The sequence below is a fragment of the Caretta caretta genome, chromosome 1 (genome assembly GCF_965140235.1).
Source record: "Caretta caretta isolate rCarCar2 chromosome 1, rCarCar1.hap1, whole genome shotgun sequence".
NCBI lineage: Eukaryota > Metazoa > Chordata > Testudines > Cheloniidae > Caretta > Caretta caretta.
The window spans coordinates 24,390,460-24,412,709 of record NC_134206.1 but is presented as its reverse complement, the minus strand read 5'-3'; the positions used below and the strand labels follow the sequence as shown (position 1 = coordinate 24,412,709).

Below are 22,250 nucleotides of genomic sequence, written 5' to 3'. Positions count from 1 at the left end.
GGCACGGAGAGGGGGCAGAAAGGTGGGGCAGGTGTGGAGCAGGGTTGGGAAGAGGTGGGGTGGGGTCTGGGGCTGAGTGGGAGGCTTGGGGATCTGTGAAAAGTTTTAAAACAAAATGGGGGTTCTCAGGTTGCTAAAGTTTGAGAATCACTGAGCTAGACTGCTAGAGGGTTCCTGGCAGCTGCGGTTCTCAGTATGGCCTGAGGGAAGGAGGCAGTGGGTGCGCAGGAAACTCCATGCAAGCATGGGACCGAGCGTCAGGCTGTTTCTCCCTCTGGATCCCTGGGCTCTGGGGAGGGAGGGACTGTGGGTATCTGGATAAGGGGGCTGGGGCCCTGCAGCTGCACTCTGGGGCGGAAGGGGGTGGGTTCTTGGGTGGAAGAGAGGGGTGTTGGTATCTGGGCAAGGGGGGCCCTGCAGCTGGGCTCTGAGGGAGGATGCTGGTATCTGGGCCCGGGGTCCCCTGTGGGCTCTGGGGGGAAGGGGGTTTGGGTGTATTGGCTGGGGTGGGGCTGCTGCGGGGGGGGAGGGAGGGAGGGGTTGTGGGTGTCTGGCCCCCCAGCTGGGCTCTGTGTGGGGGAAGGGGGCAGGAAAAATAGGAACTGGGTTGTCATAGGGGTTTCTTTAACTCTCTACTCTTGGGGAAATTTTTGTGTGTGTCTGTATTGTTACAGACATATTTGCTGCCAGGTATTTTGAAATAAATTACCAAAATAATTGAAACCGGTGTTATTATGTAGTGTTATTTTGACAAATAAAATATGCAGAATTTTAAAATATTGTGCGCAGAATTTTTAATTTTTTGGTGCAGAATGCCCCCAGGAGTAAAGATCTGCATTATCTGTTTGATGCTGTGTCCTCTAGTGAACAGTGCTTTGCAGTCTCTTCTCACCTTAATTCACTGTTCTCTAGTAGCAGTTGTTTTGAAAAAATCCAGGGCTGAGCAATAAGGGAGAGCATTACATACATTCTTGGGGATGTAGTTTTTCTGCTGGAAAAAGAAGTCTTAAAAATAAACATAAAGAAGTTGGCACCCCACTTGTACATCTGAGGTATTAATTGACAGCAGTTTTCTCTGTAAATTTCACTTCCAGTTTGCAAAAGTTTATTCTGCCCTTAGTTATCTCAGTAAAATGCCACACTATTTTCTCACACAACTTGTAAGCAAGGCTACTCATGTCTTAAAGATGACCTAAGGATTTTAATAAATTGGTCTCTTTTGGACTCCTGTAGTATGTATAAAGTATGCCTGAAAGGGGTTTTTAAAAGACATTTTTTGTTGCTTCATATCTGAGGTATGAGGACTGTAAACTTATCTTCTCATGCTTTGTTGGATTGGTTGTATATATCTGAGGATGTATAGCTCTTGCCTTAATTGAAGGGGCAGAGATGCTGAAACTTTAACAAAAGTTTCCTGTCTCCAAAATGATAATTGCACATTGGAGGTTACAAAAGTTAACTAATAGTCTGATTAAAAATCTCTTTGGTTCTTAGGCTGTGTCTATTTTATGATAAATGTGGGTTTGAACAGCGGCTAACAGAAGATCCTAGTGTAGACAAGGCAAGCTGTAGTCTTAATACATACTAGCTGGTCAAGGTAGGGTGACCAGACCTCCCATTTTTAAAGGGACAGTCCTGTATTTAAGCCCTCCTGCTGGTGTCCCGACTTTTTCTTAAAAATGGGCAATTTCCCATATTTTCTGTCTCCCCCCGCAATCAGTACTGGCGGGTCCTGCTGCTGGCTGGATTCCGGCTCACCAGCCACCCACTCACCAGTGGTGGTGGTGGGGCGGGGTAGGGGGTCCAGTGGCCAACAATGTGGGTGAGTGTGCAAGGCTGGTGGCAGGATGAAGATGCGGGGCTGGCAGCTCCCCCTGCTGCTCCATCACCGCAGCCCCCACTGCATGCCAGCTCTCGGCCAGCAGGACCTCGCTCCCACATCCTGTTTCCTGCCCGCGCTGGCTGCATGCTGCAAGCTGTGGTGGCTGATGAATGCAGGCAGGCACCAGGCGGTGGTCGGTTACATGTTGCTTCTGCTGTCCACCTATCGGCCCTTTATGCGCTCCCCCTCTCGCTGTCCTCTCCCTGCTTTGCCCCCGCCCCTTGCCCTTCTGCTCGTCCTTATCCCCCCCGGTGGGGCACATCCCACTCCCAGTGCTGTGCGGAGAGCCAGCCCCTAGTCGGAGTGCTCAGCTCTCCTTCCCCCACTGCCTCTGGCTGGGCCAGTGCCCTGGGAAAGCCGAAAGCCTCTGGACCGGGGCACTGGCCAGGAGGAGCAAAGCCCTGCATGTTCCAAAGCCCCGCATAGTGCTGGCACAGGGAAGCCTCTCCACCACTCAGCTAAGCTCTGGAGTGGGGTGGGTTGCACCCTCCCCTGCTGAGACACCTCTCTGGCCCGCTCTGCTGAAGTCCGTGCAGTCAGGTTCCCTGGGCCCTGATGCACAATGCATCCGGAGGCGGCTAGGTTACGTCAGTGGCCAGCAGCAGCCTGGAGATGTTAGCTGCCTTTCGACACTGTGCAGGCCCGAAGGGACAAGCTTCTTCCAGCTGGGTGGGGGGCGTGAAGAGATGAGCTCTGCAAAGACACGGACGGGCCAGGTCATCCTCCCCACCCCGTGGCTGGAAGCAGCTCCCGTCCCTTCCCTCCTCCACAGTGCTGAAAGACTGCTGCTGGCCACATTCTGGTGTGAACCGTGGCAGAAATTGAGGAGCGGGGGGGAAGGGCATGTGACCTTATGTGCTGCCCACGTGTTGCCTTAGGATGTGGTGCCAGGTACCAGGAGAGGCGGGTCCGTCCAGGGGGTCAGTCACCCCTGCTGTGTGAGAGAGGTGTAAGGGAGTGAGTGTGTGTCTCACATATCTCCCTGTGTATCTGGAGGTTAGGTGTGTGTGTCACCCCTCCCCGTGTGAATCTTAAACCCTTAAAGATAAGAAGGTAAATAAAAAGAATCCAACTACGCAGTATTGTTTTTTAACGGGCCCAGTCAACTTGATGTTAATTTGAACATTTGTACTGCATAGTTCGGATTGATTGCTGTTGAACTGGCTTGAATACGAGTAATTTTACCAAGTATGACCAGGGAAATATGGTCACCCTAGGTCAAGATAAACCCTAGAAAGTGTTAAAATTACAGCTTGCCTTGTCTACACTAGGATCTTATGTTAGCTAACATACTAAAACCCCACCCTTTGTCATAGTGTAGACATAGCCTAAGAAGGCAAAAGATTCTTAACATGTACTAAGGTTTACTTTGACCAGCTAATATGTGTTAAAACTACAACTTGCCTTGTCTACACTAAGTTTTTTAACGTATTAGTTACCAAGTGTTAAAAACACACCCATTTTTAGCAACCACGTCAAACAGCTGAAGTGAACATGGATCTTCAGTTCTGTGAATGACTATGTTGTTCAGGTTCTGAACTGCATGCGCTTAGAATAAGCCTGCTTGAGGGTATATTCTGCGATACCAGTGCAGCACGGGCCTACAATGCTCATTAAAAGGGGAAGGTTTTAAAGCCCTAGTTCTGTGGGTTTAAGACATGGGGTTTATTTTTAATTTAATCTGTAGTTTTTGCTTAAGTTCATGAAATTTCAGTGTTGAGTGTTCAAATTTACTGAAAATGTTATGAGGCGAGGAAAGAGGATAAAATGCCTAAGGCTGCTTATTAGAAGGATATGAGTCACTTGGTAATTTCACATTCTCCTATTGTAATATCCTATTTATAGTGCTGTTATACACCAAGGTGTTCTATTCATCTGAATAAAATCTGTCAATGATTTTCCTTTCTAAAGGCTGAGTTTTAATTTGCTTAAAAACAATGAAACCACTAAAAGATCCACGTAGAAACTAGTCAGTTTCAGAAGATGGAGGGACCTGCAGCAAAGGGAATAAAATTGGGCTTGTGACCTCTTTTATGTTTCTTCATGATTTATAAAGAAAGCCTGAAGTTTTTTCACCAAAAGAAGTCAGGGAGGCAGTTTTAGATTATTAAAATGCAGTTCCTGTTGGGCCTAGATGTATACTGTTGGATCACATAAATAAATAGTGAGTGGGGTAGCTTGGGGCTTGTCTTCAGCCAATGTTGCCACCGTCCTGTTTTGAACACAAGACAAATGCTGTGAGCCTGTGTCTGGTTTGTTAGAAGGAGGGTGGCAAGCAGGTGGGTATGGATTGTTAAGATTCAAGGTCAATACTCCTCAGGAACAGCATATTCAGGCTATTATGGAGAGCCAAGTACAGTACACTCACAGTGAATATTTATTAATGTAAAGTTAATAACTTTCTGTTTCTGATACAGAATGTCTGGGCTTTATCAGCACTGTTTTTTTGAGAATCCCTCCAGACTATAGAACAAATGCAAAGTCCCACCCGCATTAAAACCCGCACCCCTAGCCAGAGCCCTCATCCTTCCCACACCCCAACCCTCTGCCCCATCCCTGAACCCCCTCCCACACACCAAAGCCCTTGGCCCACCCCCACCACATAAATTTTATTATGTGCATCAATATGAAGCTGATGCGTCATATTGGTGCACGTAACAAAATTCATTCCACACATGGGTGTAAAAAATTAGAGGGAACGCTGCCCCAGTGTCTCCCCGGGCTCCACCCTTCCCCCCCATTGCCCGAGTTGCCTTCCGCAGCCTCGCACCCCAGGCCTGCCCTGCTCCTTGTCTCCTGTACCAGGCTGCCCTCCTGACCACCCCTAGCGCTCACCCCTAAGACTGGCCCTGCTGTTGCTTTCCTACTCCTCTGCCCTGGGAACTCCCTACAGCCTCCTTCCAATAGCAGGTTCCCCAGGAAACAGCAGCAGCTGCTTCTGCTCCTGATTCAGCTAAGGAGTACCCCCCCACACGCTTCCTCTAAACCAGGGGTCTCAAAACCAGGGGACCCCAAAGTGGGTTGTGACCCCGTTTTAATGGGGTCGCTAGGGCTGGTGTTAAACTGAAGCCCAAGCCCCACCACCTGGAGCCAAAGCCCAAGCCCAAGGGCTTGAGCCCTGGGCAGCAGGGCTCAGGTTACAGGCCCCCTGCCCGGGGCTGAAGCCCTTGGGCTTCAGCTTTGGCCACCCGACCTGGGACAGTGAGGCTTGGACTTTGGGCCCCCCCAAGCGGGGGGGCGGTGCTCAGGCTTCGTTCCCCCTCCTGGGGTCATGTATTATTTTTTGTTGTCAGAAGGGGGTCACAGTGCAATGAAGTTTGAGAACCGCTGCTGAAAACCAAACCTCTCCCACACCCCAGGTTAGCGGGAAGTCTCCTTCCATTTACTGGCTGAACTCACCCCACTTCCCCAGACCCCCATATGCTGCTGTGTGGGGTTGCTACCGGCTGAGAGGGTTATGGCTCCTCCCCACCCCATCGCTTCAGATAAACTGGAGCAGGCAGAGGCTAGGCTGTGGCTTTCCTTTGCTGTAAAGGATATGGAGAGGAGGAGGAGAAGGAGGAGGTAACGTCTCTCTTCCCCCAAGGCGGAGGGGGTAGAGGGCCTCACCTATCTCACACACTTGTATGGCTTGGCCAGCCAGCAGAGTGTGTTGTGTGTGAGGTGTGATCCTCAGGTGTCCCCTCCCCCAAACAGACAGCCCCCCCATACACAACTGCTGCAAGGGAAGGGAGATCAGTGGTTGGCTTCCTCAGCCAGGCCTCCCTCGTGCCAGCTTCCTGGGGGGAGACAGAGCCAGGGCTGGCCTCCTCAGTGGGGATCCCCAGAGCAGATCTGAAGGAGAAGAGAAGGAAATGGGGGGTATCCCGGGGGGAAGCATGCACTGGTGCACGTTAGCACATTTCCCTCTCCTCTCCCAGTCTGCACGGCTCACTGGGTGCAGCAAAGGGGACTCTGCTCCCACCAGGCAGTAACTGCACCTCCCGCCCCGCCCCGCCCCAGCAGCCAAGCAGGGAGAAGGGTGCTGCAGCAGGGGGTCACCTCTGGAAACAGCACGGCTGGGTTGGGGGACGGAGCTGGCCGCATGTGGACATGCTCCTTGCAGCCTGTCCCCAACCACCTGATGCAAAGCTGGGAACCCCCTACCCTGACACGGGAGAAGGGGATGACACCCCCCCCCCCCCGCCCATGATTATTTCACGTGTCTCCCAGCTGCCAGCCAGCCCCATGCTGGCAGCAAGCTCGGAGCGCGGCGCCAAGCCATCACCCCCAAAGGTGCCTGCCACAAGCAGTGGCCCATGAGGGGGGTGCAGAAGCCTCAACGCCAGCCGAGAAACCCATCTAGGCTAGTTGTGGTAAAGCCCGCAGGCGGCAAGGCTGGGGAGGGGGCTAAAGCTCAGACTACAGTGAATCCCTGCAATGGTGTCTTGCACAAGAGGCCAGTTTGTACTTCTCTGCCCCCCAAGTCAGCGCTCCCAGAGCTGGACTGGGGGACGCCCCAGGCCCTCTTCGCTGTGCTGGCCAGCTCCATGCGCCACTGCTGAGCAGAAGTGCCCTGCGGCAGCTCCGGCTACCAATCAATTGGGGAAGCCAGGGAGAACACAGGGCAGGTACCACAGCACTGCGCACAGAGTGCCCTAGGCGGTTGCCCAGGTCACCCACCCCTCAAGCCAGCCCTGCTAATAACACTGTTTTTTGGTGCCCCCATTGGGAGGAGACATGCTTGTCTTCTGAATGTAGAAGTGATCCCATCGCAGCTCTTAAACTGGTAACAGGAGTGAACTTCCGACATTGTAAAACCATTGGAAGATTAAAACTCTCTGAACTTCTCTTGGAATGTGGTAGACTTAATTATTTTACCATGTGTTCCCTGCAGAGCCCCGACAAACACCCCTACCTCCTACTCTCTTTATTAGCTGCATTGTCTGGGTTATCCCTGAGGGGCTGGTTCTCCAAACTGCAGCCACTACCTTTCTGGGCTAGAGGGCCTGTAGACAGCAGTGGCTATATGACACGATGTACTTTAGCGTGTTGACAACAGTGTCCCAATATTCGGTATCAGTGGGACTTGACCATGTTCTGATAGTGTCCTTGGGCTGAGCAGGGCTATGGAATGACCCGGAGGCGCTGTTAACCATTTATTCTACACTGCAAGAAGGAGCTACAAGTCAGGTGACAACGTAGTTGCAGTGGTTCCCCAGACACTCTCGTGTCACTTGGTCTTAAACAGAATCTCAGCACCACCACTCCTTTGACACTCCCTCTTCTAAAGGCTTGTCTACATTGGCACTTTACAGCGCTGCAACTTTCTTGCTCAGGGGTGTGAAAAAACACCCACCCCCCCGAGCGCTGCAAGTTTCAGTGCTGTAAAGTGCCAGTTTAGACAGTGCACCAGCGCTGGGAGCTGCGAGCTATTTCCCTCATGGAGGTGGGTTTTTTATAGAGCTGGGAGAGCTCTCTCCCAACGCTGGTGCCGTGACTACGCAGCCTTTAAAGTGCTGTCATGGCAGCACTTTAACGTTGCTAGTGAAGACATTCCCTAAGTATTCTGCTTTCAAAGCCCTGTTAATCCAGAAAGTAAGATATCAAAGCTTTACTGTAAATCTGGATGGAGAGATTGATCTCATTAGATAACTTAATCTTTACCCCCACTTTTAGCTGGTAAAATTCCAGAGGGTGTAACATTGAATGAGTGTTGGCTTTCAGAGATAAGATGAGCAATAGGGAAGCATTGAAGTTTTAATGCACTGGAAATAGTATTTGTATTTACAATCAATACAGCATTTATATGCAAATGGATTTCAGTAACACATCACTCTGTTCTTTGAAGTTGCCTTCTTTGAATCAACATTCACTGCGCCTAGAAAAATTTTTGTTTAACTTGTCAAGGTGAACCTGTTTCCTTACATACAGTTGACACAACTCACAAACTAGAGGGAAACTTGCTTCCTGGTGCAGCTCTCTGAAATGGGAAAACTAGGAGGTGTAGTTCTGTCTGAAGGACTGTGAGGAGATGCTGTCTGTTCTCTTGGCGTGCCACCTTCAGACCTTGAAAGAGCAGCCTCTCAGTAAGGCAGTGCATCACACCAAGGGTGTGTGTTTTGTCACGGTTCTTTCATTGACCGTATTGCCACGGTACCTGAGGGCCATAAGTGCAGAGGATTTTAATGCCCTGCCTAAACTACTGATTTTAACCCAGTTTGTACCAGATTAGGACTTGGTTGGTAACTATGGCAACCGGCTGTGGTTTCGCCCTTGCCAGAAGCCAAGCTCGAACCTGATTGTCTTCCTATAACAAGTTCATAATTTTAACTTTATTGTGTGGACAGGACTGTGTCCGGTGGCTGGCTGGCATTCCTCCTAGATCTGTGTTCTCAGATGTCCCGAATGCATTGCCCCACATGCACTGAGACTACAGTGTGCATGTCCTCCAGATGCACTATTATGTAAGATTTTTCCAGAATAAAACTGATACATAGCTGTACTCGTTCTGTGGAGAGTGGCTTAGTAGCAAATTACAGGTGTCACCCCTTAAACGCAGGAGTCTTGATGTGGCTGTACATGTGTCTAACAGAGTTTGTTTGGTTTACAGTACAAGAAGGAAGGACAAAACGTAACCAGTTACTGCCATGAGACCTTGCCAGGATGGGTGCATGACGTGCTAGGCCATAACTGGGCATGTTTTATCGGACACAAAGTTTCGCCCTCTCCCTCCAGCATTCATGTGAACCAGCTCCCTCATCAGAAACCAAGGGAAAGGTGAGTGCACACAGTGAATGGAGGATGACTTTTTATTTTGAAATATGGTGACATCAGCAGTTGTGCTTTAAATTCCAGACTTAAATGTGTGGACTGGCTCCGGGGCAAGATACAAAGCTATAGTATCACAGGAAGTTTGTGGTCCAAATGAAACTAAATTCCTTAGGCCTGGGGGAAGCAAGTAGTGGTGATGGGGCAGTTTAGTGGACAGGGTTTCCATTTTCTTCAGATACGGCACGCTGTCTTTAAGCTCGACTTTAATCACAGTCAAAATGGAAAGCTACATTTAATCTGTTTAAAAAAGATCTGGAGATGTTTGTAAGCTTCCTGGATGAAACGTGCAGAATCCGTAGCAATAAGGATGTCTACAATTATTCCAGTTTAAGTGTTGTCCGATGCCGGCCATTCATTTCAGCTGCTAACAGCTAAATGGTGAATATCCTTACTTTTCAACATAAGAAATTATTGTGGTCACTGGATATTATTCAGTCATAAATCCAAATGGGAGGAGAGGTGGTCTTAGTTAAGCTTTGGATTGAGATTTGATCCCCAGTGTGAAAAAGCTGGAGAACCTCTGTCTAAATAACCTGGTGTGCTTGTCCAGTTGGCTCTTTGAGGTACACTCATACTTTGAACCTTAATCTTGCATCAACCCAGTTCTAATAGAATAGAAAGACTTAGACTGAAGATCTAAAGCACTGGGTGTGGGAATTTGAAGAAGAAGGTTAGGAAGTGGTCATCTCTGCATTCAGAAAATCCAGGGAATAGAGGAAAAGTTCTGAATTTAAATCTTAAATCCAAATAATCCCTTTCAGGCAAATGATCCCATGTAATGTCCTCTTTAACTACTGGGACTACTTAAGGTAAAAATAACTGGCTTGATATTTGTTTCTCCCCCACACCACAGGGCAAGTCTATGTTTAAAACGCTGCTTCGGCACAGTTGCCCTGCTGCAGTGCTTTAATGAAGACAATAAGCCGACTGGAGAGAGTTCTCCTGTCGGCATAGTTAATCCACCTCCCCAACAGGTGGTAGCTATGTCTGCGGAAGTGCTGTCTACACCAGGGGCTAGGGGTCACTATAACTACGACACTTGGAGCGGGGAAGGGGGGGATTTTTCACACCCCTGAGCAATGTTGTTATGCCATTATAGGTCAGTAGGGTAGACTATACCTCAGTATTACAGCTGGCTTACAAGAGTCTGCTCCTAAGCGAGTGGTAAAGTGTTAAGTTGTCTAATCACAGCAGTTGTGTGAATAGTGAATAGTCTTCAGGCCAAACTTTTATCTTAATGTACTATTCCTGATTGTCTGCAGGTTTTCAAGGAGGCCTTATGTACAAAACTTTGATTTTGTGAAGGCTATCAATACTGTTCAGAAATCCTGGACAGCAACAACATACAAGGAATATGAAAGCCTCTCCCTGGAAGAGCTAACTAGAAGAGCTGGAGGTCTCAAGTCCAGAGCTCCGAGGTATTAAAGTTTTCCTACTTAGGTCACTCACAAGGCCTGCTGGTGAGAATCATTCACTGAGTTCTTTGTAGCTTTGCTGATTATCATCAGCTATGGATCTGGCTCCTAGTTCAGTTTATATATAATATACTGTGGAATCCAGATGTATTCAGACCCTTTACTGTATGATTGAGTGCCAGCATATTTGCCTGTTTGAGTCCTGATGATCCAAACATATCTGGCTGTCTTGCAAGCACTTCTAATGAATGGGAGTTTTCGCTGTTTGATCCAGTCCTGAAATTGCCTCAGAATATACAGATTAAGGGAAGAGGTGATGACATGGGTATAGAATGGGAATTTTAGAATTAAACTCTTAACCATCCATCGCTCAGGTTGTGCCCACACACCGCTATGGCAGGCAGGTAGGTGTTTTTATCCTTTAAATAAAGTTAATTAGGGAGTTCATAACCTTCAGTCCAAAAACAGCCATAGGCAATCATGGCTGAAATATAGACAATGCAGATTTTCAGAAGGAGTTCTCTGTCACGGTATCAAATTGCCCATCCCAGTGTCTCATTCTATAGATAACTTGGGGAGAATGCTGGCCTATATTTTATACACTGAGTAAGGCACACAGCATTCAATATCAGGCAGCAGGGAGTTGTGTATGCACACCGTAACCTCTGATTTCAGTACAGTCTGACCAAACTTGTAACTGGAGGTAGAAATTGTTTTTCCTTTGAAATTTCCCATTGTGTAGCTGTTCCCTTTAGTGCATTAGCAAGAAGGAGAGTAAAGCTACCTTCCTATGCCAAACATTGCTTTGCAGTGATGTAGCTTTGCAGATGTCTTTTTTCACTCTCAGATGGTTGACTCTGATGGTGTTGAGCCATGTCCTGAAGTAGGAGGGGGCTGTAGGGAAGAAATATTGTTCATACTTTTCCCCCAAACTTCACTGTACTATAGAAGTCAAGTGTGCAGGTAGAATTTGAAATATCTCTAACTTTTGCTACTCTGATTACGAAGAATGCCAAATATTTGCTCTGTGCATGCAGATAATGTTGGGGCTTCCCGATACATTGGTAAGTTTATGCGTTGTCCCTGTGAAGACAGTCACGTGCCCTCACAATCACAGAAAAATAGCACTAGGTACAGACACACAAACATTTAGACCCTCCATCGTCTGCGTGTAATGTTAGATCTCGTCGTGCACTTGAAGCAGCACTTGTTGGGCTGGTCTCTCCGGTCTGCTGAGAGTAGAAGTGAGCCTGATGCTCTTCACAAGCACTTGACTTTTAAAGTGTGTGGAATGCTTACCTGTGCAATCTTTTTGGCTTGTCTGCACTATGACTATCCGCCGGCAATAGGTGCCGCTGAGGACGGTTTAGCTGCAAGCATAGACAGGGACAGTCAGCATTCAGAACCACTTCAATAGCTGCGGAGAAAGTCGGCTTCAAGTGGCTGTCTCCAAGCATGCTTTAACCAGGATCATCGGAAGCATGGCTGGACACTTTGTCCTTGTCAGCGCTTGCAGTTAAACTGTGTTCACCTCTGACTGATGCACATTGACCGTAATTGGTGATTTTGTGTACTTTCAAGAAACCCTGTGTATTCTTAAGGAAATTTTGTTGATAGCACAGATATTCAGTAGCTGTTCAAAGTCGGTTGTAAGGCTGGCATCTTTGATGATATTGTGGTATTAGTTCAGCACTTCAAAACAAAAACAAACTTTTGGACTGATTTAATTGCCCTAACCAGCAGGTTGTTATGGCATAAATAAACCCTTGTCTGCTCCAGCAGGGATTGAGACTATTTTCTCCTTGCCATATTCCATCTCACTGAAGGTAAGCAATAAAGAATCACTTGTGAGACTTGACACCCATTCAGTGTGCGTGGAGGGGGTTGCTATCTCTAGATACAGTTAGGTGGATTAACACATGGGCCCCGGCCAATTTGGGGGCCCCCAGGAACATCGCAACTCTGCTCATCCTCTTCCCCCATGTGGCCCTGCCTCCTGGCCAGGCCGGAAGCTGGAACCGGGCCAGAGCCACCCAGGGAGCCCTGAACCTTTCACCTGTCCTGGGCAGAGGGCTGGGGGGCCCAAGAGCAGCCCCCTAGCCTTTGTCCCTGCCCCCTGGGGTGCGCCACCCAGGATAGGTGGAGGGTTTGGAGGGGGTTTCACCAGAACTGGGGGGAGGAGGCGCCAAGGGGGCTATGCCCTTCCACTTTTTAACAAAAGAAACCTGCTTTAGTGAGAGCAGGGAACACCGTATCATCAGCGCTGGCCCCTGCTCAGCCAGGGCCGGCTCTGTGTGTGGCTGCAGCTCCCAGCCCTGGCTCTGCAGGTGGCAGATGACTCCAGTTCCGGGCAGAGGGAGCCCGGCTTGCGTGGGGGGTTAGGTTGCAGGGTCCTGAGACAGGCAGTGGATGGATGTAGTTTGGGGGTGGCATTGATCCCCAAAACAGGGGTGAGGCATGGAGGGATGTTCAAGGGGTCATGTGCCATTGCTCCCCCCCCCATTTCTGCAGCTCTGAGTTGCTCTGCTCTGCCTTTAATTAAAAAGAAAATTGATCTAAATGGGGAAACACATGAAAAAAAAAGCCTAAGTCCTGCTTGGGGGGGTGGAAAATGGGGGAAGCGAGTTGGGGGGAGAGAAGGGGATGAGAGGGTGGGGCAATGGTGAGGGGAAGGGGGATGGGATGGGGAAGAGGGATGGCATAGGGAAGGGGAAGACAAAGGGGAATGGGGTGGGGAGAGGAAGTGGGAGAGGGAAGAGAAGAAGGAGGATGGGGTGGGGAGAGGGGATGGGGTAGGGAGAAGGGAGATAGCGCAGGGGGCGGTGGGTAGAGGCACTTTGCGTCTGAATTGCCTGAGTGGCCGCAGCTCTTCCACTCAGGTCACTGCAGCACCTTTTATGAAAGGTTCATCGCCCTGGGGCTCCCCACAGTGACCTGGCTCCCTGGACAGCTGCCGCAGCTCCTACCACAGCCTGATGGCCTCAGGGGAGAGGAGGAGCAGAGGGCAGGGGCCCCAAAAGGTCTTTGTTCCCAGGGTCCCATTAAATCTTAATCTGCCTCTGCTGTTAGGAAATAGTCTGTGGAAGCAAAATTGCTAGAGGTGTCAGTTCCTCATGCAATCTCTTTTCCTCTGCCTAGACAATGTGATGGTATGTTAATGTCAAATGTATGTTCTTGTGTTTTAGACCGAAGCCTGCGCCACTAACGCCCGAATTAGTCAAACAAGTTTCAGGTTTGCCAGAATCCTGGGACTGGAGGAACATTGATGGTGTCAACTATGTCAGTCCTGTAAGAAACCAAGGTACGAGGTTTTTCATAATCCCCATATGAGACTGTCTGCAAAAAGTACCTCGTGCTTAATCTATTGCATGTCAGTATCATGAAAGGTCTGAATTTGCTTTGCTGTATGGTCCCCTGCGATAGGCAGTAGAACACGCCTGATATACAAACCCTCTGCTAAGGCTTGGAAAAGTTTTCGCTCTTCCTGCCAAAGTAGAAGACTACTTCCTGTTAGACCATCCGGTTCAGTACAGGAGTGAAAGTCAATTACCATGGCTCTCTGTATGGAGATTGCTAGCAAATTCTGTTTGTCCAAACTGTCATCATGATGAATTTCTGCCCACCACAATCTCAGAACTGATACAGTGCAAGTTCAGTTATTAATTTTTCTGCTAATTGTTGCTGACAGCATATTATCATACAATTTTAACCAATAATCCCTTGAAGGATTGTTTATACCATCCTGAAGTCTCATTACTTAAATCATTTTAGGAATAATTAGTTACATGACTGATCTGTTACAGAAATAGGTGTCTGTTTATACTTTGAAAAACATAGACACTGGTAAACGTCTGATACCCCCATAAACAAAATGCAACTACTGTAAAGCTTTCGCCTCACTCCTGCACTAGTACAGATCTTCCTTCTTAGCTAGATTTAAAGGTTCAGTCTTACTATTATTTATTTGTAGTGATTCAAAATCTTCTCTTGAGGCAAATGGAATGGAGTGCTGCTATATAATGAAGTTGTTTCCTTAAACCATTGGTCCCTTTCCAATGCATGAGGGGCGTGTGTGTGTACGTGTGTGTACTGAAGAATTCCTAACAAGATTTTGGGGGAAATGGGGGGGAGAGGGAAGAAGGAGGAGGATGGGGGTATTGGTGGAATGTGAGAGAGTTGGTTCACAATCTGATCTGTGGCTGAATGATGATTGGAAATAGTGAAATGCTTACACAGGGATTATCAACAGCTAACCGGTGTAAAGACCTGTGCTTCCTTTGTACCTTCAGTTCACTTGAGAAATGTGGTATCATCCCTTCTTCATTCAGTGGGTAACAAGATCTAAGGCTTCCTCTTCCTGAAGCAGCATTGTAAACATGTTCTCAGTATGGGGAGTCTTGCTTTGCTCTTTTCAGGGATGGGAGTTGCCTAAACCCCCTCGTATTGTGTTGAGAAAGCACCTGCAACACACAAAGGAATTCAGGTGGACTGTGTTTGCATGTCACATTCAGCCAGAAATGAGCATATTTGGTATGATAAATAGCCAAAAAGATAATAACATTATTAATATGCGTAGTGCTGACATATCAAATAATTCATCTTCCTTACAATAATGAGCTATTGTAGATTTGCAGAGGCATCAGACATCAATGGCTGTAAATAGTTATTAGTAAAACAATGGCACAATATTAAGATTTAGATGCTGAAAGTTTGAAAATGCACTGAAGACTAACAGAACCATAAGCAGCAAGAAGCATGTTTTTTCAAACAGCCAATCATGCTAGGCAAACTTCCACGTGCTAAGCTGTTGAGACAGTGCTGCATTCACTGCAAGATCATGCTTTCTTCATGTGTTTACTGTTAGAACCATGTGGCCGCTACTATTGTCCCAAATGGACAAGAATTTCACAAGGACAAAAGTCTAGTCTGTGAAGATAATCCTTCAACATTACAGAGGCAGGCCTCCAGCCACAGGTTTCTTGGTTTGTAATCTTCATTTATATCTATGATAGCACATCAGCATTCCCCAGTATAATCAGTCACCTTTTTTTAGGTAACCTCCTTTACTTACTATTCAGTACAGAACTGAATTACTGTACCCTTTAATGCCAGCTAACACTTTAAGAGATAAAGGCCTGATGTACACTACAGACTTAGGTCGATGTAAGGCACCTTACGTCGAGCCAATGATGTCAGAGTCTACACCACAGCCTTGCTCCCTCCGATGTAAGTGCTCTGCTACACTGACATAAGAACTCCACCTCCACTTATGTCAGTGTAGACACTGTTACTTATGTTGGTTGTCATTCTTGTCAGTTTCATGGCTTCCTGCTGGATCCTTGATACTGACAAGAAAGGCTAGTAGGTTCCCTGCTGTGAACCCGGCATCTGGCTCACAGCTCGGGCTATCACCCCAGGGTGGGTGAGGGGCTCCAGCTAGAGCTGGGAGCCGAGAGCTGCGGAGAGGGGGCAGCTGGGCTCCCTGCGGGCTGTGGGGAGCCCAGGGTCTCACCCCCCACACTGCTCCTCTTAAGTTGGGGGAAGCACTCCTGGCAAGGACATGCACCACTGACAGAAGGAAGGTAGTGAACCATGGCAGGTAATTACTGCCGTGGCTGTAAGTCAACCTAACATAGCTTGACTTAACTTTGTAGTGCAGGCATGCCCAATGCTCAGTTTGAAACTAGAAGCAAACAGAACAAAGAACTCTAATACAAATTAAGCTTCAATAAAATCACGGTCCCAAGAACCCCCCTTCCCGTGCTTTAGATATCTTCTGCAGAAGAGATTAGTTTGAGAGGATGCATTGCTGTCAATTTCTACTATGGGGAAATATTGTTAGGCAATTACATCACAGTAACCAATTTAGCAAGGAGAGCTAGGATTCTCAGTAAATCTCTGCTCTGACTCCTGTAATCTTCCTCTCAAACCAGAGTAGGTGGAAAAACATAGTGACCTACTGATTCCTCACCTTCTAAAGGCATTTTAGGCCCTTTAATCATTTTTCATCATTTAATGATCCTTTTGCCACAGACTGAGTGGAATCTAATGCGGTGAAGTCTGTGATTGACTTGGAATTGAATTTGTGGGGAGCATCTGACATGCAACAATTCCAGCAATTATCTCTGATCTCCACTGATATTCCATTTCTGTGTGGGTGCCATATTAGGAGGTTCCCAGAGTGTACTGCTGCAGTTAATAGGGAGAATGTTTTTTTTAAAAAAGTTACTTCCAGGACAATGATTACATGAATGAGACTTGGCCTACTGTGGCGTGGCCAATCAGCAAACAATGGAATGATTGTGTAAGAATGGGTGTCACCTTTCACCACTTTGAACATGAATGCTCTTTGCCCAGCAGTGTGATCAGAGAGTAACTTCCACCCCCTCCTCTTCAGACGTCTTAATCCAACGTCTTAATGTTGAATAATGGTACAATTTCATAAAGTCCTGCTTTTATAATAGCCCTGCTTGATGCCCTCCTATACGTAGTTTGAGACATGAGGTAGTTTCTTTTTGTATTCTCAAAGCCTCATTCCTTTTTTAAGCTTTGCAGTATTTTCCTTTGTAGTGGGCAAGTCAGTTGGGGGCCTGGGTGAGGGGTGATAGTCAGAATAAGACCTCAGCTAAGCAACTCCCCCTCTGCAGTGTGGCTATTTCACTTTCAAAGTTTCTACTACATCACAGAAAATACCAAGAGGGGGCGAAGGAGCTAAAACTAAAAGGCAACACTAAATTGTGGTGTAAAATATGATGCTAGGTGACTTATCTTGTTACTGTCAGCAGAGGACAACTACTCTGAAAAGCCAGAGTATGACTGCATGCTGCTTGAGAGAATCACAAAATTAAACTTCACACTTACATTGCCAAACTCTAAACCAAGCCATTACTTTAGAAGCAGCAGTATAAGTATAGTGGTGCAGTGGGAAACTGTGGCTCTAAATACACTAATGTGCTGAGGATATCTAGAATAGTTTGTTCAGAGTTCAGTTGACACAGGTCATAGGACACTTTTTAGGAGGGCTTCACAAAGAGCAGCCTCAAAAAGTTGGTTATGAGCATCCTCCGCACCATGCTAACAAATATTTTTTTATATGACCATTCAGAGGCAACAGCTTAGCAATTATGCAGCTTTTAAAACTAGACAATTAAAAAGTTAAACTTAACTATATTACACTATATTAAAAGAAACTATATTAAAAAAAACTTCTCGGTCTTGCTGCTTCCTTTTAGGAGACATCAAAACTGCTTTATGACCACAGCTGATCCTTAAAGGGACTTCTAAATGCTAACTTCAGTGGGACTATTTTTGTGCTTGCAGTTAAGCATATTTGAATAGCTTTCTTGAACTGGAGCCTAACTTCTGGTCAAACTGAAGACAATGTCAAAGCAGGGTTGACTTGATTCAACAGTCTGTGCAATATAAGGGTTGCCTCCCTTTACAGCACCCTAGAATCATAGAATATCAGGGTTGGAAGGGACCTCAGGAGGTCATCTAGTCGAACCCCCTGCTCAAAGCAGGACCAATCCCCAACTAAATCATCCCAGCCAGGGCTTTGTCATAAAGCATAAAAATATCTAAGGAAGGAGATTCCACCACCTCCCTAGGTAACGCATTCCAGTGTTTCACCACCCTCCTAGTGAAAAAGTTTTTCCTAATATCCAACCTAAACCTCCCCCACTGCAACTTGAGACCATTACTCCTTGTTCTGTCATCAGCTACCACTGAGAACAGTCTAGATCCATCCTCTTTGGAACTCCCTTTCAGGTAGTTGAAAGCAGCTATCAAATCTCCCCTCATTCTTCTCTTCCGCAGACTAAACAATTCCAGTTCCCTCAGCCTCTCCTCATAACTCATGTGTTCCAGTCCCCTAATCATTTTTGTTGCCCTCTGCTGGACGTTTTCCAATTTTTCCACATCCTTCTTGTAGTGTGGGGCCCAAAATTGGACACAGTACTCCAGATGAGGCCTCACCAATGTCAAACAGAGGGGAACGATCACGTCCCTCGATCTGCTGGCAATGCCCCTACTTATACAACCCAAAATGCCATTGGCCTTCTTGGCAACAAGGGCACACTGTTGACTCATATCCAGCTTCTCGTCCACTGTAACCCCTAGGTCCTTTTCTGCAGAATTGCTGCCGAGCCATTCAGTCCCTAGTCTATAGCGGTGCATGGGATTCTTCCGTCCTCAGTGCAGGACTCTGCACTTGTCCTTGTTGAACCTCATCAGATTTCTTTTGGCCCAATCCTCTAATTTGTCTAGGTCCCTCTGTATCCTATCACGACCCTCCAGCGTATCTACCTCTCCTCCCAGTTTAGTATTATCTGCAAACTTGCTGAGGGTGCAATCCACACCATCCTCCAGATCATTTATGAAGATATTGAACAAAACCGGCCCGAGGACCGACCCTTGGGGCACTCCACTTGACACCGGCTGCCAACTAGACATGGAGCCATTGATCACTACCCATTGAGCCTGACAATCTAGCCAACTTTCTATCCACCTTATAGTCCATTCATCCAGCCCATACTTCTTTAACTTGCTGGCAAGAATACTGTGGGAGACCATGTCAAAAGCTTTGCTAAAGCTTTTGGTCTTGGTCTTGTTTAGTTTGCTGATGTTTTGTATTTCCTGTATTCCTCAGCATCATGTGGCAGCTGCTATGCATTTGCTTCCGTGGGCATGTTGGAGGCAAGAATTCGTATCCGCACTAACAATACTCAGACACCAATCTTCAGTCCTCAGCAGGTTGTGTCCTGCAGCCATTATTCTCAAGGTGAGTGGACTGGAGATGTTCCCCTGGTATTGAGGAGATGGGGGAAGGACACCACCCCAAGGATTTTGTCACTACAGGAGAGGAAGGGTTGACAGTCTCTTCTAATTGATTGGCAACCATTTTTGTAAGCCTGTCTGTGGTCTTGGGGTGGGAAGCTCATTTGCTGTGAAATAGCAGCTTCAGAAAGCCAGGGTATTAGAACACGCTTCTTTCATGACTGAAAGAAATGACTAATTCTTGAGTGTCATATGCTTAGGACTACATTTTATGGTAGCTGGCTTCTGTGACTCCAACATAGTGATCCAGATTTCATTCCAGGGTTATTAGAGTCCATTTTGCTGTGTGCATGGGAATGTTGTATTGGAGTTGAACCACCAGTGGTTTGCTTAACACTAGCTAGTGGTCTGTGGAGACTGTCTGCTCATTTGGTGTCTGCTGTCCTCCTTCTCCAGCTGCTTGTGCAGGCATCCAGGCGCTTCATTGTAAACCGCCTTGGATGGCTGCAAAAAGCAGCTGGAAACAAGGGAAAGGAACCTGTCTAGGGGAATGTGCTGTGTTGGAGAGGATCCTGGAGCTGTAATCCACCTGCAGAGAAGAGGGAATGTCTAGGGGGAGCAGAGGAGATTGGAATTGGGCAGTTTGTCCAGGGGAGTTAGGAGAAGGCCACCAGACTGGGTAGCACATCTAGGGAGAAGGGAACAAAATCTCCCTGAAGCGTGTACAGAGGGAGGAAGAACAAAGTGGTGGGGGGAGGCAAAAGGAAAAGCAAAAAGCAGCAGACCATGCGATTCTCTTTTGGGAAAAAGGACACCACCTCCACCGTATCTGACAGGTACAATACATATGTTTTTTACTGGTGCTATGTTTCCATGTAAGGAATTACTGTGGTTACCATGGGGATGTTGTATGGTCACAAATGGCTGAGGAGATAGCTTGTGCAGTAGGGAAGAGGGTGTTAAGGTGGTCCACCCTGTGAGTCAGCTTGAGAGCCTCTGCTCTGGGTGTTAAAAGAATGTTAGGCATTGTTTCCTCTTGATCTCAGGGGAGAGATAAGAGTGGTTCCCTTTTAACTGTAACCTGCATTAGCCATGCTCAGTCTGATACAAAATATCGGGGATAATAAAGACTTGTGGTGATTTTTAAAACAATGAACTTGCAAAATTGCAGCTTTCTCTCTTATCCCAAAAAGACCTTCTGCAAGGAATAATCAGATCTTTTCTGACTATTTCAGGTTGTGATGGTGGATTCCCATACCTCATTGCTGGGAAATACATCCAAGATTTTGGTGTGCTGGAGGAAGAGTGTTTCCCTTACACAGCCACAGATTCTCCATGTACTCCGAAGCGGAACTGTTACCACTACTATGCCTCTGAGTACCACTACGTTGGAGGGTTTTATGGAGGCTGCAATGAAGCCCTGATGAAGCTTGAACTTGTCATATATGGGCCAATGGCCGTTGCTTTTGAAGTTTATAGTGATTTCATGCTCTATAGAGGAGGAATCTACCATCACACTGGGCTGCAGGATGAGTTCAACCCCTTTGAGTTGACCAATCATGCTGTGTTGCTTGTGGGGTATGGCAAAGATCCAGATACTGGTGAGAAGTTCTGGACAGTGAAAAATAGCTGGGGAAGCTCATGGGGAGAAAATGGTTACTTCAGAATCCGCCGAGGCACTGATGAATGTGCCATTGAAAGTATAGCAGTGTCCGCAACTCCTGTTCCAAAATTATAAAGCAAAACTCCTTTCTAGTGCCTCATTTCTGAGAAGCAAATTTCATTGCCATAGGAGCGTATTGATTATATTCTGTACTTGGAAAATTTTACTGCAGTATTTTAAAGCTTAAGAATGAGCTTTAATGAGATTTTTCAGAATCCAGTGAGCAGTTTTCACTCTCTACCACTGACGACACTTCAAAATTCTGTTGTTTGTTTATGATACACAAAGATACACTTCCTGTGTATAGAGGCTGGCAGTAAATTCTCTAAGAACACAATTGCCATTAGATTAACAATAAGTGGAAGTTATTCATCATTTTATAAAGCCCTGATATTCTTTTTCTTCTCCTTGGACAATCTTAAAACTGGACCTCAGAAGGAAATGACTGCTACAATAATCTATAATTACTTAAAGGGCACTTTTTAAAGTATTGTGCCTTACTCCTGGGACATCAGGGGATCATTGTCTTTTAAAATTGGACATCTTAAGTGTCCATCAGAGAATGATTACACTGTGATTAAAGGGAAACTTTAAAGCTTTAAGTGTTTGGCAAACGTGCAAGCAAAATGTCAGATGTCAAACTCTCTGAACCTCAAAGTTCGTTTTACATATTGGCCTTTTACTGCATTTATGTGGCGGTTTTTTTAAGTTCCTATTTTTATGAATGTCATTTGAATTCAATTCCAAGCTGATCCTCAATAAAAGTCTGACTCTATTGCTGTGGGAGTTGTTTCTTACTGAAGTTGGTGCCTTTTTATTGCTATGACCTACACCAACAGCTTCAAAATAGAGAAGGGATATTCAGGTATTTTAGCGTAAGGAAGATTTTGGGGTGGGTGGGGGAGGAGAATTATAAATCATCTGTCCTCCAGCCAGTTCTGTTCGGTATCGGTTCTTACACTGCGTGGTGTTGCTCTTTAGTGCAAGCGCAAGCAGAGTCTTTGTGCAGAGTCTTTGTACAGCGCCTAGCACAGTGCAGTCCCAGTCCATGATTAGAGCTTCTTTAATAATAATCTGTGCGTGGATGTAAATAAGGCTATATCAGCTGTAATCCTCTACACCAAAAGGGAATACCTCAAGCCCCATATGTGTCTGCTCCCTTATTTCCATGTCCGTATGTAGGTAAGAAAAGGAATGGTGAACAGGCATGATGGAAGAGATGTGAGCATAGACAGTCCTCCTCTGCAGGGAGGAGATGTCACATAGCTTCCTCCTGCAACTAGACAGGAATAATGTGGCAGACGCATAGCAGGGCCCCTTATTAATGCAGGATTGTCCATTCTGTGTCCTTAACTGGCTCGTACTTTTTACCAGGTATACAACAGTAAATCAGTGCTGTGCAGAATCACACTCCTTATATCTAGACAGACACTCTGTTCACAGTGCCTCTTTGTTTATTTGTATTACAATAGCAGCTAGAGGCTCCAACAAAGATTGGGGGCCCCAATGTGCTTCACAAACTCATGGTAAAATGGTCCCTGCCCCAAAGGTTACAGTCTAAATAGACAAGAGAAAGGGTAGAAGAAAGGCGCTCTGATCCCTCTTTACAGGTGGAGAACTGAGGTGCAGAGACTTAAGTGCATACCTCTCAACAGTCCCTCAGTGCATAGGAATTCCCAGACTGGATCAGATCTGAGGTCTG

At 46.7% G+C, this 22,250-nt stretch overlaps 1 protein-coding gene across 1 annotated transcript in view; it reads left to right on the top strand.

Moving 5' to 3' along the window:
• Positions 1–21,323, top strand: part of CTSC (cathepsin C) — a 33,848-nt gene extending 12,525 nt beyond the window's left edge. Inside the window, exons 3-7 of the mRNA XM_048841906.2 lie at positions 8,475–8,641; positions 9,958–10,113; positions 13,296–13,411; positions 18,758–18,889; positions 20,121–21,323. Coding sequence (XP_048697863.1) covers positions 8,475–8,641; positions 9,958–10,113; positions 13,296–13,411; positions 18,758–18,889; positions 20,121–20,623 — 1,074 coding nt within the window. The 3' untranslated portion in view covers positions 20,624–21,323. The remainder of the gene's footprint in view (positions 1–8,474; positions 8,642–9,957; positions 10,114–13,295; positions 13,412–18,757; positions 18,890–20,120) is intronic.
• The last annotated feature ends 927 nt before the right edge of the window (positions 21,324–22,250 follow it).